General features: G+C 59.2%; 2 protein-coding genes across 3 annotated transcripts; one reads left to right on the plus strand and one right to left on the minus strand.

Annotated features, from left to right (window-relative positions):
• Window positions 1-1635: 1635 nt before the first annotated feature.
• On the plus strand, window positions 1636-9483 carry PHOSPHO1 (phosphoethanolamine/phosphocholine phosphatase 1). 2 transcript variants are annotated; one of them, XM_080369842.1, is made up of 4 exons: window positions 1636-1900; window positions 3878-3980; window positions 6414-6675; window positions 7334-9483. In XM_080369842.1, exon 4 carries the CDS (start codon window positions 7343-7345, stop codon window positions 8093-8095), a length of 753 nt encoding a protein of 250 aa, XP_080225968.1. In that variant the 5' UTR covers window positions 1636-1900; window positions 3878-3980; window positions 6414-6675; window positions 7334-7342; the 3' UTR covers window positions 8096-9483. The 2 variants fall into 2 exon arrangements, with proteins under 2 accessions (XP_080225968.1, XP_080225967.1); XM_080369841.1 differs by having other exon boundaries at window positions 1637-1900; window positions 6414-6544.
• Window positions 9414-14679, minus strand: ABI3 (ABI family member 3). Its single transcript, XM_080369839.1, has 8 exons — window positions 14405-14679; window positions 13241-13408; window positions 12252-12428; window positions 11564-11646; window positions 11315-11410; window positions 10742-10917; window positions 10510-10629; window positions 9414-10279 (listed from the first exon to the last, which is right to left on the minus strand). Exons 1-8 carry the CDS (start codon window positions 14519-14521, stop codon window positions 10119-10121), a joined length of 1098 nt encoding a protein of 365 aa, XP_080225965.1. The 5' UTR covers window positions 14522-14679; the 3' UTR covers window positions 9414-10118.
• Window positions 14680-15752: the final 1073 nt, after the last annotated feature.

Consider the following 15752-nt stretch of genomic DNA (forward strand, 5'->3'; position numbering starts at 1 on the left):
TGCTGCAGGGTGGAAATAAAGCGGGGGGTGGGGGGGACGGACGGACGCATGCAGACTGGATGGACAGACAGACAGCTGTGGGCACACTGGGGTCACTTATGTGCTGCCACGATCCACTTGGTGGTGGGAAAAAAACAGGAGGAGAGGCTTGGAAAGAAGTGTGCGTCGGTGTATTTCTTGTAGCGCCAGGGATGTTACACCCATTGTGGGGAATCCGTGTGTTCCTATGAGGGTTCTGCCCTACAGCCTGCCTATTCAGGGGTTGCCAGCAGCCAGCTCAGCCCAATACAGACAGCACTGTCCTCACTTGCTCTCTGGGGTTCTTAACAGTGGAAAATCACTGGGATACAGGATCACCCTTGCCAAACTCCTCCGTCTGTGATGTTTCTGGAATGATCTTTGCCCCACTGCCTTTCAGTGGGAAGGAGGCAGAAGGCAGTGGAGAATTTGCCCTTTTGAGTTTCCCACTTGCCTTATACCCAGTGACAAATCCCTGGAACGCCAGCCCCACACTAGTAGGAGCTGGTGTAACTCCGAGGGGGGGGGGGGGGAACGCGAAAGGAGAAACAGCAAAACCCACGCCGTGCAGGGGAAGCAGGGTGTGCTCAGCATCAAAAAGCCAGAATGGCTCAGACTAAATAGATGATAAAATATTTTCTTGATAAGCAGGGGCTGCAGGCAGCTATTGCGAGGTGAAGGTCAGTCCTTTAGTGACTGGGAGTGAGGGCTGTGGAGATGGGGGTCGGCATGGCTGTAGTTCGGCTGCAGAAATGCTCTGGGCTCTGCTCCTGGCTGGGGCTGGCACTGAATTTTGCCAAAACGGGGAAACTTCAGAGCTTCGGGGGCCAGGGCGTGAGCACTGGGGCGACGTGGCGTCCCCTGGAGCAGCCGTCCCTCATCCAGCCCACACAGGGAACAGAAAACTGCCTTTTTGCAGACCTTTTAAATTTTGTTTGCATCCTTCCATTCTTAGGCATTTTTAATTAAAAAGCAAGAGAAAACCCAACCTCTGGCGGTCTCTAACTATATGTTTTTAAGGCCGAGTCGCTGAGTCCCCTCCCTGCCCACACCCTCTGTCTCCAGCCTTTGAACAAGCTGGCCTTTTTTTTTTCTTTTTTTTTGTTTTTATCACAGGCGACTCCAGTACAAATTGGGCGTCCTGCAAAACCAAAGATTACCGGTTCCGCAGCGCCCCGGGGCCGAGGGGAGGACTCCGGGGTGCGGGCGCAGCCTGGCCGGGCACCCTGCCATCCCGTGTCCCGGGGCAGCGCCAGCACCTAAAATTAGCCGGGGAGGTGGGCGCGGGGGGTGCTGCCCCCCCGGTGTGGGTTTGGGGAGGATTTGTGCGGGTTTCTCGGTCAGCGCCTCCGCGCACCCCTCGGCCGCGGGGGCTGCGCCCTGCGCTCGCGCCTTGTTTTGGGGGAAAATCCCCCCCGAAGGATTAAATTGCAAAACTGCTGAATTGGCTGGTGCGGGGGGGTGTGCCGCTTTGGGGAGCAAAACCGCGCCCGCGCTGCGCTAAGGCGGTCTTTGCGCGGAACGCGGCGGGGGCTGCGCGCTTCATAGCGCCCCCGCCCCGCGGGTTGGGGGCGTGGCGTCGGCGGTTCCCGCCCCCTTTGCTGCGCGCCGGCGCGGCTGCCATTGGCTGTGCGGGCGGTGACGTGCGCGGGCTGCGGTTGTTCCGCGGAGCGGCGCCGCGGCTCCGTTTGCGTCGCTTTAAAGGGGCCGCGCCCGCGGCAGCCCCGGTAGCGGTGCCGGCCTCGCCGCACCGGACCGCGCACCCGCGGAGCCCCGCTCCCCAGCCGTCGGTGCCCGGCTCTTTCCACGGCCGAGACGCCGGGCTGGCAGCGCACCCACCGGCACCGGGGCCAGCCGGGCGCTGCCGGGAGATTCCGACCCGGTAAGGGGGCTCCGGGGGCTGATCAGGCGTGAGTCCGCACCGGAGCGGCCGGTGCCGGGACCGAGACGTGCCGACCGGGCAGGAGGCTCCGCGGACCGGGTGTCGGCACCGGCAGATGCTGATCGCTGCGGCTGGTGCCGGTACCGGGAGGTGCCCGCTGGGTGGGGGTCCCCGCTGGCGGGGGTCGGCACCGAGAAGTGCCCATCCGGTGGGACCCTGCGGGGACCGGGGTGGCTGGTGCCGGTGCTGGAGCGTCCCCCACCTGGTTGGACTGTCGGAGGACTGGAGCGGCTGCTGCCCGTACCGGGAGGTGCCGACCGGGCAGGATCCTGCAGGGATCGTGCATGAGTCAGCCCTGTTTGGGCTGGCACCGGTACCGGCGTAGGGCTCCGGTACCGGCGTAGGGCACCGGTACCGGGAGCAGGCACCGGTATAGGGAGTGGGTACCGGGAGCAGGCACTGGTCAGCACAGAGCACTGATACTGGGAGCGGGCACCGGCCCTGCTCACCAGGCAGTGGGCTGGGACGAACCGGTACCGGAGTGGGAACAACAGCTGCCGCCAGTCCCGGCCCCTCTGTCCGCAGGGAGCTGGCACCGGGCTGGCACCGAGAGGCCACAGGATGTGTGTGCCCGGCGGTGGGTGCATCCCCACAGCGTGGGATGCAGCAACTGGGATCCACTTTTGGGTACCCACAACCCAGCTGCTAACCCAGCACCCACTGCCTGCCCAGCTGCAGCGTTTGGGGGCCAAAACCACCTGGTTCAGGGTGGGGGGGTTGAGAATTTTTTTTGTTGCAGAGCAGAGAGCTCTGGCCCTGACGGCCGCAGCTTGGCCGCGGTAACGCCGCGGCTTCCTGGCAGGCAGCAGGAAAAGTAAACACCATAAAAAAAAAAAAAAAAATGGAACATCCCCATAACCTGAGGTGACCCCATGCCGTGCCGGCTGGGAGCGTGAGCCCCAGGAGGATGTTCCCGTTCCCTGTTCCTGTTCCCGTTCGCCCCTGCCCGGGGCATTTGGGACAAAGTGGGACCTACGAAGCACGAAGGGCGAGGTGGCACAGTGATGTGCGGCGGGGGTCCCGGCTGGCTGAGACACCCCCGTGAGCTCTGCTGTCTGGGTGATTTTTTATTAATTTATGCATTTGCTTCTGCTTCGGGAGCTGTGTGGACAGCCGGGGATGGTAGCGGGTTGGGTTTTATTCCAGGAATGGTGAAATTGTCCCGTGATCCCGATGACGTGCCTGGTGGTGCCGGAGAGGAGGGTTTCCCCTCCTTTGCTTTTGGGGCAGCAGGACTCTGTCCTCTTGTTCTGCCCGTCAAAAGGGTGGGCAAACAAGTTTGCCAAAGGTCAGGGGTTGGGCTTTGAGTTAAAATTAAATAAACCCAAACATGTTGTACACACCAGAAACATCAAATGTTTTTGTTTAAGGTTAAAAATGTTCAAACTGGGTGAGAGCGGAGTACAGGGGGGGGTTAAAACCAGCCCAGGGACTGTGCCTGCAGTTGGGAAGTGCCCTGTGCCCCCTCGCTTTCAGTGTGTCCTGGCTCTGGGATCAGGTGCTGATCCCTGTCCAGGCTCTCCCGGGTGCGATGGGGGCTCGTGTTGGGCCTGATCCTGTGCCTGGTGCAGGATTAAGCCCGAAGTCACAGCAGTGCAGAGGTCTGCCAGGATGCACAGCAAGAGCTGATCTGTGGAGGTAACGAGGGCAGCAAATATTGCTGGGCTTCAGCCTTTCCTCCCTGGGCATCTCTGGAGCAGGAGGATCCCAGGGATGGCTGGAGGTATTGCCAGAGGGGAGGAAAACATTGAGATTTTGGGGATAAACCACCCTGGGAAATTGCTCTTGTGGTGAGCCCAGCAGCTCACCAATTTAAGCAGGCATATTTTGACCCTCATCCCAAATTCCATTTGTTTCTTTATGTTTAACACGATTAATGAGCAAATATCTGTTTTTATTTTCTGTTTCAACATTCAGGCTTTACATAATGTTAGGAAGTGCGGCCGCTTTTCTTTTATTTTGGAGGGAGTCCCTTTTTTGCAGAAGGTGGACGGACACGCTCCGGGGAGGCAGCTGCCGGGTGAGTCATCTCCGTGCAGAAATAGCTCCGCTGGGAGCAGCGACACGGTCCTGCAGGGATTTCACTTCTCCCTACCCCGGATGGGGCTGCTGCTCCATCCCACGCTCCTAGCAGTGTGCCCACGGGCGCTGCCGGCTCCTGGCTGGATTTAGCGGGATAATTGAGGGCTGGGAGGTTTGCTAAATATTTTTTTCTCATCTCTGCTCCCCTCCTGCACAGGGCAGAGTCAGGGCTGCTGCCAGACCCCACAGCTCAACCTGCTTGTCTTTAGAGGATGAGCACTGGTTTACTGGCTCACTCCTAATGCCGGTATCTGCCTTTTCTGTGTCATAAGGGGAGAACAGCACATGCAGGAAGGATGCAGTTTGTCCGACAGCCCCCAGAAGCCATGAGATTCCCATCCTGAACCTTTACTGGCTAAATAACACTGGGTTAGATTTTAATTCCTCCTTTGCATAAAGCAGTGCACATTTTGATACTATTAAGAGCTGCGTTGGGGATGGTTGAGAGCAGAAAGCGGCTCTTGCAGCATGACAGGGATGCTCCGATCTCTCACCGGTAGATGGGGGCAGCAATTGTCCAAGCTGACTTCACGGATTATAGTTTTCCATAGAAAGGGCCCAGTGGCCTCTATCCTCCCCCAAGACCCACGAAGGGGCAGCTGCATCTGGGGGAGCCTCTGTGCAACAGCGGTGGCAGTGCCAGTGACACTGGGACAAGGAGCTTGGTAGAGCAACTGATTTTTGTTTTCCAGCTCTTGGATTTATCCCTGCTGGGGCTGTCAGTGCCCACGAACAGCAAAGTGATGCCGGGGAGATGGGGAGAGGAGGCAAGAGCTGCAGGGAGCTCTGCCGAGGATAAATTAGCATGAGGTTGAGGTGAACGATGCTGCTTCTGACTTCATGCTGGTCAGCTCTTGGAGGAGAGCTGGAGTAAGCCAAAAGAGACCAGACTGACTCTCCCCCAGCTCATAGGTCAGGGTTTTATGTACATAACAAAATGTTAATTCAGATGGTGGCTACATGGAAGGTGGTCAGCTGAAAAGTGCTGAAGGGACTAGAGACTGTATGAGGTAGCTGTTAGGTCTGTGCCTGACCTCATCTGCCCAGATTCCGAGATGTCTGCTGTTAGCCTTTCCTGGTTTGCAAAATGCAAAACCCTTGGGCCCAGAAGAGGGTTTTTTGGAGCAAGTTAGCTCCCCTCTCCACATTGTCCCTTAAGCTGCCCATAACAGCATCCACAGCATTAACCAGCCAGTCCAGGGCTCTTGCCCTGTGCCACGGCATTGGTACCACAAAGTCTCCGTAAGGCTTAGACCCAAATTATTTTCTCACTGCTGGCAGCTGAATATCATGAGAAAAATTACAATTATTCTTTCTTTAGTTTAATCTTTTTTTTCTGTTTCTCTGGGTTTGGACCTGAAAATCATGGTGGCTAATCCCACTGCCAGGCTGGCTGTAGCATTATTTGGCTTCAAATGATGTCTCTCAATAAACTTCAGCTTTTAATGGGTGCTTCTGCAAAGAAATAACTAGTATTTGGTTGAAAGGTTTCACAAAAAGTCACTTTTACAAGATTTCAACCCAGGGTTTAATTTTGAGTGCCCGCTTCTTTTTGCAGTGTGCCACCTCTGAGGTGCAGTTGTGGTTTATTATTTTAGCAGAGTCATGAATCGCATTTGTGCTCAAAATAGTTCGATGCTGGGCTTCAATCCAGGCAAATCCCCCACAAATCACCTTCAGCTGAAAAACTCTTCCTGTAGCCATGCTGATGACAAAAAAAAAAAAAAAAATCATTTAAAATCTCCTGACCCCAGCTAAGCTAAGCTACTGGTGACCAGTTAAAATTTCCGGTGTCCCAGTGTGTTATTCCTCCGGCTAACCGTCTGCCTGGGTTTGGCCACGAGGCTGTTTTTTGGAGGTTGCCCATCGCTCTGTTCTGTCGCCATGGACCACAAGAGGTCGGCAAAATTCGGGAGACGTATCCTGGGCTCTGCCTTCGCTGCGGGGCAGCAGCCTGGCACATCCTCGCCAGAGCTGCCTGGGCACCCGGTTTCATTCCAGGATAATTACTCCATTAGAATAAACACCCCAAACTAATTATACTGGAAGAAAATCAGGGCAATTTTGGAACAGGGCATGTGTTGCTGGGGTTTATTGCCGAGCCGTTCTGCTGGCTGCTTTCACATACGGCAAAGCCCAAGTGCTTGGGAGAATTAGGAGGGATCAGAAGCATTAAACGGGCTCTGCCCGCTCACCCCGCTCTCCGGGGACTCCTTTAATTCCTCCATTCCTGGTACAAAAGGTCCTGAGCTTGGGAGTTGGCTGCAGGACATAGAGCTGGCCGTGCTGTGCTGGTTGGTGCCGTGCCCGAAGGTGGCAGGGGGGAAAAGCCAAGGCATTAACCAAACCCCCCCTTCTCTGTGGTTTGCAGGCAGGAGTGCCTCCCAGCGAGCCCTGAGCCCTGCGCCCTGAGCCCTGCCTTCAGCAACACGCTGCCCGCAGAGTGATGGTCTTACAATGAAAAGGTGCTGTGAGGGCGTTGGGCTGCCATGCCTGTTTAAGGTCAGTGCCATTCTCACCCCTCTTGTCCTCTGTGAGCAGGGTTGTCCCCCCTCTTCCCAGGGGCCGGGAGCAGGACTCGGGTCCCCATCCTGCGGAGCCCTGGCCACGGGCAGCACGGCAGCAGCCAGGAGGTGAGCGGGTGCTGCTGGGGCTGCGGTGGCTGTAGCTGAGGGAGGCTGGGCTGGGGCCCGCGGCTCAGCACCCTGCTGGCACAGTGGGTTTGCTTTGGTTTTAGAGCAGAGCAGGAGGCAGCTCTGAGCTGTCCTGGGCTTCCCCAGAGCCTGCAGAGCCTGACCAGGGGGAAACTGCGTCTGAATGACGGAGCAAAAAATCAACCTGCAAAATCTTTTCCTCTGTCAGGCAAAGCCAGACTTGTCCCAGCAGCAAGAGGGGTCTTCAGGGGCACAAACCCCTTTTCAGGGGTGGGACGGGAGCAGAGTAAACCCCCACCAGGGACCCTCCCTGCACAAAACACCCCAAGGCACGTACTGTCTCCATGTCCCTTGGGAGGACGTGTGGCGGTCACTCGGCACAGTGACCGCCTTGATTGCAGGAACGGGATTAGTGGTGACAAAATGATCTCTTTATAGGCAGGATAAATGCCTTAGGGCCGGGGCCGAGGTATGGCAGCTGGGGATTAGCCCCCCTCCCCCGCCAAGCCCTGCTAGGCTAATAATCTGCCTGGGGGTCAGGTAGCCTCTTGCTGCTGTGGGTGCCACTGTCACTGTGCCCAAGGCCAAAGCCAAGTGCCTCGAACTAACGGCTGGGTGTGATCCTTCCACCTCACAGGGTGTTGGTATGGCCAGCCCCCGGCCTCCTAAATACCTCCTCGTCTTTGATTTTGATGAGACCATCATCAATGAGAACAGCGATGACTCCATCGTGCGGGCGGCACCAGGGCAGGTGCTTCCAGAGCACATCCGACAGACCTTCCGCGAGGGCTTCTACAACGAGTACATGCAGCGCGTCCTGGCATACATGGGGGACCAGGGGGTCAAGATGGGGGACTTCAAGACTGTCTACGAGAACATCCCCCTGTCCCCCGGCATGCCGGACCTCTTCCAGTTCCTCTCCAAGAACCACGAGCTCTTTGAAATCATCCTCATCTCTGATGCCAACATGTTCGGCATCGAATGCAATCTGAGGGCAGCCGGTTTCTACTCCCTCTTCCGCAAGATCTTCAGCAATCCATCCAGCTTTGACAAGAGGGGATACCTCACCTTGGGGCCCTACCACAGCCACAAGTGCCTTGACTGCCCGGCCAACATGTGCAAACGCAAAATCCTGACAGAGTACCTGGCAGAGAGAGCCCAGGAGGAGGTGGAGTTCGAGAGGGTCTTGTACGTGGGGGATGGTGCCAATGACTTCTGCCCTTCCGTGACTCTGACTTCAGCTGATGTGGCTTTCCCGCGCAAGGGCTACCCCATGCACCGGATGACCCAGGAGATGGAGAAGAAGCAGCCTGGAGCCTTCCAGGCCACTGTCATCCCCTGGGAGTCAGCTGCAGAGGTCACCCGCTATCTCCAGGAGGTCCTCAAGAAGAAGTGTTGAGGATGGCTCAGAAGAGACTTGCATACTATAAGCAGTGGGGAAAGGAGAAGCCGGGGGGTACCCCACACTCATCAGTACTACTCGCTTAGCCCCCGCTCCTGGGCTGCTTTCCTGCCTCTCCTCTCCACGCTCCTTTCTCCCCGGTGATTAAAGCACTTTGTCTCTGTCCCCCTCCTCCTGCCCCTGCCATGGTGAGATGAAGCCTTTCTCTATGCAGCTTGGACATCGACTCCAGTGCGGGTGTTTGCCAACACTAATGGTGACTTTTTGTTCGTTTGTTTTTCCCTTTTGACTTCACAAGAGCAATTCCTGAAAGAGCAGAAGCCGGCTCCCTGCGGGCCGGCCCTGCCTTCCTCCTGCCTTCATCCTCCTCGACTGCCCGACCGCTGCCGGCCATGCCGGGGGCTGTGTGCTGTTGCCTTGAACCTGATGCTCAAGCGCTCCTTGCCTCTTTGTGAGGTCACTGGAGGTTTAACCCAGGATATTTGTGCTGCCTGGGCTTCCTGGCTCGCCCTCTGCATCCCACCCGGGCAGGGCAGCTCCCAGCCCAGTTGCTGAGCCTTGTGATAAGAGTTAATTGTCCCTTGAGACTTTATTCTCTGAAAAAAACACGACATGAGGAATAGTAAACCTTTTGGAAAGGGGTACATTGGGAAAAAACCTCCTCTGGCCCATCCCCACCTACTTGCCCAGGGCACGGGCACGCTGACTGCATCCTGCGTGGGGAGGACGAGCTGCCCTTGCCTTCCATCCTCTGCATCTGCTTCCAGGGTAGAACATCCCCGTGTCCCCAGGGCAGACAGGTTCCTCCTCACCCTGAGCTAGTACCGCTCTCATCTGCTTGTCTTTGCTGGATTGTATGGGCTCCTCTCTTACCCCGGGGGGGGGGGGGGGGGGGGGGGGCGGGCGGCAGCTTCCCTCCTGACCTGGTCTAGAGGTGCTGAACCTCCCCCCGGGAGGTGTGGTGCTGCAGCCCTTCTCCTGGCATCAGGTCCCCAGTGGACAAAATCCCCCACGTCCCCCTGCCCCACTGCAGTATTAATTGCCCCTTCTAATTGCACTCTGCAGGGGGGACCTACAGTATTCGCTGCTCTCTGGTGTTGGCTTCCCCTGGATTTATCCACAGCCTTACCAGCTCCCGAGGGTGGCTTGTAACTCCTCCAAAGCATAGAAACCCTGACAGCAAACCTGAGCAGTAAGGAAATAACCAAAGCAGCCCTGAGGTGTTCCTCTATTTCATTTCCCGTCGCTTTGTTCTTCCTCCTTCGGACCCTGTTCAACTGTGTGGAACTTAAAGCCATGGAATTAAAAATATACATATATATATAGATATATATATTGCAGATACACAAGATGTATCCAGGACATAAACCTGGACGTGAAACAGCTGTCCGAGTTGCACATACATGTTGTTTCTCTTCCTTGGGCTGGTGAAGGTGGTGGGATTGCGTTGGAGTGGGGGCAGCGGAGTGGGGCTGGGCTACAAGCGATGCTCTGCAGGGGCCCCCGTGGGGACCCCTTTGCTGGAGAATCGGGCCCTGGCTCATCCCCATCTGTGTCTCAAGCTGATGGGGACAGCATGCAGCTTCCCTGGGTCCACAGCTGGGTGCTGCTCTCCTCTGCGTCCCTGTGGGCAGTTGGCCCCGTCCCCCATTTCTCTGCTTTGGTCCTGTGGGGCCGGGAGCATCACCAGGATCAGTCCACAGGACCAACGTGCCGCCCACTGCGTTTCCATCAGCTGAGAGCACTGCAGTGCTAAACCATCCCAGCACCAGCAGGAGCCAGTGCTGCTGTCATGAAAAAAGAAAAGATGGGAGAGGGGCCAGGCAGGAGATGTTCTGGGTGCTGGTAGCTGTCAGGGTGCAGCAGTGCCAGCAGTGGCACCCGGTCTGGCTGCCCATGCAAGGGCTGAGCTGTGCAAAGCCAGAACTGATAGGCGAAGCGCAGCCCCGCGAGCAGGAGCAGGATGCGGCCGATCCAGGAGGGTGGGGGGGATGTGCAGGGGCCTGCCTGCCCTTGGTGCTCAGATGGGCTCCACGTAATTGCCGGGGAAGAAACCCACTTCCTCACCCATGACGCCCTCACACCAGCCATCCGAGTAGCGTCGTGTGACAAAGAGGAGGGCGCCAGGCTGGAAGGAGAGCTCGTTGTCCTTCTGCTGTGCGTAGGGGTAGAGGGCCACCACTGCAAGAGGAGGGAGAGGGGGCCATGGAGCCCAGCAAGGCCACCACAAGGGACAGGCCACAGCTGGGAAGTGCAGGAGCAGGGGACATCAGCAGACCATGGCACTGCTCAGCATCCCAGCCCCAGCCGACGCCAGGGCAGAGTTGGGCCCTCAGTGCCGTGAATGTGGGCAGGAGCTCAACCAAAAGCACCATGGCAAAGAGACTGGGGGATCTGGGCATCCACTGTACCTTTCTCCAGGTAGTTCTCTGGAACCCAAGGGGGGTCCTCTGCAGCAAGTGGTGGCAGGGGGGCCAAATCCTCAAAGGCAGGCAAAGCTGGTGGTGGCAGCATCTCGAGATCATCAGGGGCTGCAAAATCAATGGGGGACAAAGGGCTCCATGGGGGGCAGAGGCAACATGCAGCCCCCCATATCCCTGCTAACCCCCCAGGATCAGCATCTCTGGACCACCAAGCACTCACCTGGGGGCATGAGGTCTGGTGGGGGCATGTCCATGCCTCCTGGTGGTGGCAGGTCCCCAGGGAGAGGTGGGGGCGGCAGGATGGCAGCCGCAGCTGGTGGGGATGGCCCCAGCAGGGAGGGGAGCGGTGGTGGGACAGGGATGCCTTCACAGGGGGCTGCCGGGGCTCCGCTCGAGCTGGGGGTGGGGGAGCAGCAGTGTCAGAGTGGGAGGACCAGCCTGGGGGGCTGGCCTTGCCCCCTACTCTTTGAATAGACATGTGCCCCATGCCAGGAGGGAGTGGCACTCGCTGTGGTCATCGTGTGGGCAGGAGATGCTGGCATCTGTGTGCCAAGCCTGTGCAAACCCCTTGCCCAGCGCTGAGCCTCATTTGCCCCATCAGGGACCCTCCCCATAAGAGGGTATCTTTGCTCTAGAGACAAGCACCGCCCAGCGTGCAGTCCCACTCCCAAAACCCGTATTTTTAATCAAAATCCCTTTGCAGCAGAATGTCCTCTGAGCAGCAGAATGACAGCAGCTGCCCTGGGGTCTCCTGACCCACCAGGCCCGCCCCCACCCCGAGAAGTGCCAGTACCTGACGGATATCAGCGAGGAAGTGGAGGAGGCTGCTGAGAGTTTGCCCTGGGGAACCACGGGTGGCTGGATGGGCTCAGGGACGCGGGTGCTTCTCCTGCGGGAAGAGCAGCCACTGAGCCCCCAGCCTGGCACAGGGATGGCACCCTGATGGCAGCAGCATCAGGCGAGCCCACGCCACATGTCACCGCTGGGTGACACGGAAAGGCAAAGCCCCCAACCCTGCACCCATCCCCACCCACAGCCTCACCCCAGGGTGCCCACAGCTTGCGCTGTCGACTTGATCCCCTTCCGAGCCAGGGTGCCCGTGCGGGACAGCTGGGTGCTGTGGTCCTGTGGGCACAGGGAGACACAGAGATGTGACGGGCGAGGGCAGCTGCAGCTGCCCCACAAACTCGTTGCACCCCAGATGGCCGTGACACACGCACACCCCCCAGGGAAGCAGCACCCTGAGGTCTCTGCTGGGCCCCCCCGACGGGAGCAGCCGAGCGGAAGGAGCCGCCGGCGCTGCGGTGTGGAGGCGGCCAAGAGGCGCCCGCCACCGTGGGAACCACAGCCCCAGTGCCACCACTTCCCCTCCAGCCCCATGCTGGGAGCTCGCACCTGCTGGGCTGCAGAAACCCCTGCCTGGGCGATTTAGGTGCTGAGTAAGGGACCGTGGGGTGGAAGCGTTGCAGCTCAGCGTCAGCCCCAGCAGCACCAATGGTCTTTGCTGAGTGTTGTTTACCTTTTCTGCACCAGACCACGTCCCCACTCCCCACGCTGGGACCACCGAGCCCCAGTGGGCTGTGGGGCACAGATAGACCCCGCTTTTCCATCAAGGAGCGGTTTGAGCCCACCTGTACAGCCATCAGTGCAACACTGGGGACACTGGCGACCAAGATAGCCCATCCAAGCCCCCTCACCCCTGTGGGACACCCTCCCAGCCCTGGGCTGACCTTTATGCCATGGCCGATGTCATCCAGGATGCTGAAGTTGAGGGGTTTCCTGTAGTAGGGCTCCAGGCAGGGTGGGCTGGGGGGGGGCATAATCTTCTGGTAGGACGGGAACCTCTTGCTGACAGTTAACGAGCCAATCTCCCGGCGAGACACCTTCTCCTTATGCATGTCAACCCTCTGCGGAGATGACACTGTCCCCACTGTCCCATTCCAGGTTCTCCTCACCTCCTGCTGCCACCTTCAAGTCCCACCACCCTTCCCAGCCCTGTCTCCCTGCCTGTAAGGGAGGGGCTGCAGGGAAGCATGGGGACTGAGCCTGAACCCTCTGGTCCAGCCAAAGCCACCGGGGCAGATCCTGCTCTGCTCCATCACAGCAGGGCGAGTGGTGCCCTTCATGCCACCACAGAGGACCTGGGCCTTCCTAAAGCAGGGGACAGGGCAGTGGCAGGGGGATGCATCAGCTTCAGCCACCTTGAAGCTGTTTTCCTGCTGCTTCCACCATGACCACAGTGTCCCTTCTCCTCCCATGGCTGGAAAGGCTCCAGGTGGCTTCCAAATGCCAGGAAGAGGGTGGGTGGCCACACTAGTGTCCCTAAGCTCTGGGAGGACGAGGCCAGGCAAGGGGAAAGTGTGGCAACCAGGCCAACACCCCGAGCCCCAATACTCCATTTTGGCCTCTCTGAGATTTCAGAGGCAGTTCCCAAGGTCCCCCCTCCACTGGGACTTGCAAGTGCCCAGACTGGAAGAACACCCCAGAGACCAGTTTCCCAGCCCCAGATAGAATTGTCTCCCCATGACATGTTGGGTGACCCCCACCACCACCCAAGGAGATGGTCTTGCACTTCCACTGCAAGGTGATGCTACAGGGGGCCAACGGGCTCTTGAAGCTGCAGGGGAGGAGGGCCTTCAGCCCCTTCGAGCTGCCCAAACCCCCCTTCCCAGAACCCAGACCCCAACACACGCCGGTGCCGGTCAGAGGATGGTCCCACCTGGGCCACGCAGCTGACGTCAGCCTCCACCTTCCGCAGCTCGGCCGCCTGCAGGTCCAGCAACCGCAGGAAGGCGGTGGCCAGGCTGCTGACCTGGTAGGTCACACTGGCCAGGGACTGCGTGCTCAGCGCCATCGTCTCCTCCAGCGCCTTCCGCTTGTCACTCGCCTGGAGGGGGAAACCCAGCCGTGGGACCCCACGCGGCCACCACTGCCTCCATCCTCACGTTGGAGTCACACAGGAGCAAAGATGCTTCCTTCTGCTTTCCAAATGCATCAAACTTCCTCCAGCTCCACCGGCAGGACACATGGGCACCCGGCAGGCAGCAGCATTCACCTTTTCCAGCACCGGGGATTCACCGTGATTCCTCCCCAGGATGCTGCCGTTTTGGCAGGTGCTGGAGCTGAGCCTGCCACCCCAGGGGACAGCTGGCCATGCCACCAGCTGTGCTGGGGATGGTGTCTCAGTTCTCTGAATAACTCAGCGTGTTTCCCCTTCAGCTCCGCTCCGGTGGATGCAACCCCCTGGGCACAGCCTCGGGGTCTGGCTTGAGCCAGCAAGGCCACTGACACATGCTCTGCCGAGCTCACAGGGACCCCTCCCCAGAAAACTGGGCCAGAACAAGCCTTTTCCCTCCTATTTCATCCCAAAAGCTCCTGCCCCACTGCTTCCCTCAGTGGGGGCCAGGCAGGAAGGAGGAGGAGGGACACTGGTGACAGCAGAGCTTCACGCTTGTTCTGCATGTGCAGGCACCTGGCTCACCTCTGCCAGGCCAGGATGTACCTCCGAAAGCCTGGGGACAGCCTGGGATAGCCCAGCCAGGGCTGGTGTCTCTGGTCCCCTCCCAGGGCTTCTCCAGAGGCACCAAACTCCTGGAGGACTCTCATTCATCCCCACTCTGAGAGCTGAGCAGAAAAGCTGCTGTAGAGCAAGAGGGGAAACTGAGGCCCAAGGGAAAAAAAAACACCCAAGAGCAGCAGCGTGCAGTGCTGGGTAGGAGGCTAACAGGGATGCTCAGGCTCCCAGCTCCCAGGGCACAGCCTTCGCCTTCACCCACCAGCCACCCCTCTGGGACCACCACCTCACCAGGGCTCCCAGCATCACACCCAGCCCCACAGCTGCAGCTCACCACGCAATGTCCCCAGCTGTCCCCATCCCCCTCACCTGCAAGTAGTTGCTTTCGCAGTAGTCGGCGACCCTGTGGAGGTTGCAGTGGTGGTCACGCAGGACCTGCCGGCCTGCTGGGATGTCACGCTGCTGCAGCTGCTCCAGCTCCGACATGGTGCTGGGCTCAGCTCCCACTTCCTCCCCAGCCGCCTCGGCGCTGGGTTTTGAAGCTCGTGGCGGTGCTGACGCAGGGACTGTGGGCGCCGCAGTGTCCCCGATCCCCCAAGGGACACCCCGTAGCTGTGGGGCCCGCCCCGGCCACCTTCACATCACTGACCTCCGGAGAGCTGGGTGCAGCCAGGAAAAATGGGGGGGGGGGCAGCGGGGAGGCAGCCAGTGTAGCCCCAGCCCCACGAGGGTTGTGTTGGGGGGCAACCCCAGCTGCAGCTGGTGGCCACCCCACCAGGCAGGGGGTGAGAGCGGCTGCGGCAGTGAAGGATGTGAGTCATGGAGGAGCCAGCAGTGCAGGGGAGGGGGGCAAGCAAGCAGAAAAGATCCTGACCCCCATCTCTGCCACCAGTGGCCGTCCTCCATGAGCTGCTGTCACCATCCCGGTGTGTGAGCGGCTGAGCCGGGCTTGGGCACACCCAGGGAGGGCGATTCCCTTCCCTTCCCCTTTATCAGCCATCAGGAAGGGATGCAGCCAAGGGCAGACTGCCAGGCCCTCCTCCCTGGAAAAGCCCCACGCACCCCACATCCCCCACGCAGCATCACCCCAGTCACCCAGACCTCGCGCAGCTCTGGGTACAGAGGGGTGGGACAAGTGACCCCCCGTCCTTCCCTCGCCCAGAACAGCACGCTCCCCTCCATGCTTTGCTAAAACAACCTTTCACAGCCCCACGGGTGAGGCTGAGGTTGTGCGGAGGGCAGGAAATTTTCACTTGGAAATCCCCCTCCACCCTCTTCTCCTCCTCCCACAGGTTCTTCCCTGGGGCCTCCCAGGCTCTCTCCTCAGCCCCAGTGACTGCACCGGCCAGACAGGAGCAAAACCCACGTTAGGGCTTGTCCCTTCCTGAGCCCGTGGCCCCACCAGCGCAAGGACGAGGGAAATGATGAACTTCCTCCAGCACTAGCCCAGACTCCTCACAAGCCAAAGGACCAAGAGCTGCCTGAGCCGTTCCTGACCTCCAACGCAGCTGCACCAGCCCTCAGAGGCCCCCCCACCCCAGGTCCCCCCGCATCCCCTCCCAAACTGTGAAAGCAGCTCCGATTCCCAGAGGGTCCAGTCCCCCTGACCCAGCCACGGCAGCACCCAGCCACCCCCACAGGCTCAGACACCCATGGCAGGGGCTCAAGGACTTCCTGGGCTTCCCACCATCCCACCCTACCCTTCCTCCCCCATCCT

Source organism: Falco punctatus (genome assembly GCF_963210335.1).
Source record: "Falco punctatus genome assembly, chromosome: 19".
NCBI lineage: Eukaryota > Metazoa > Chordata > Aves > Falconiformes > Falconidae > Falco > Falco punctatus.

Coding starts and splice junctions, on each gene's coding strand:
- PHOSPHO1 (XM_080369841.1), top strand. CDS start 6,500: ATGAAAAGGTGCTGTGAGGGCGTTGGGCTGCCATGCCTGTTTAAG. Junction 6,545..7,333: donor GGCTGCCATGCCTGTTTAAG/GTCAGTGCCATT, acceptor TCCACCTCACAG/GGTGTTGGTATGGCCAGCCC.
- ABI3 (XM_080369839.1), bottom strand. CDS start 14,521: ATGTCGGAGCTGGAGCAGCTGCAGCAGCGTGACATCCCAGCAGGCCGG. Junction 12,429..13,240: donor ACGTCAGCTGCGTGGCCCAG/GTGGGACCATCC, acceptor TCATCTCCGCAG/AGGGTTGACATGCATAAGGA. Junction 11,411..11,563: donor CAAGCTGTGGGCACCCTGGG/GTGAGGCTGTGG, acceptor CTCTTCCCGCAG/GAGAAGCACCCGCGTCCCTG.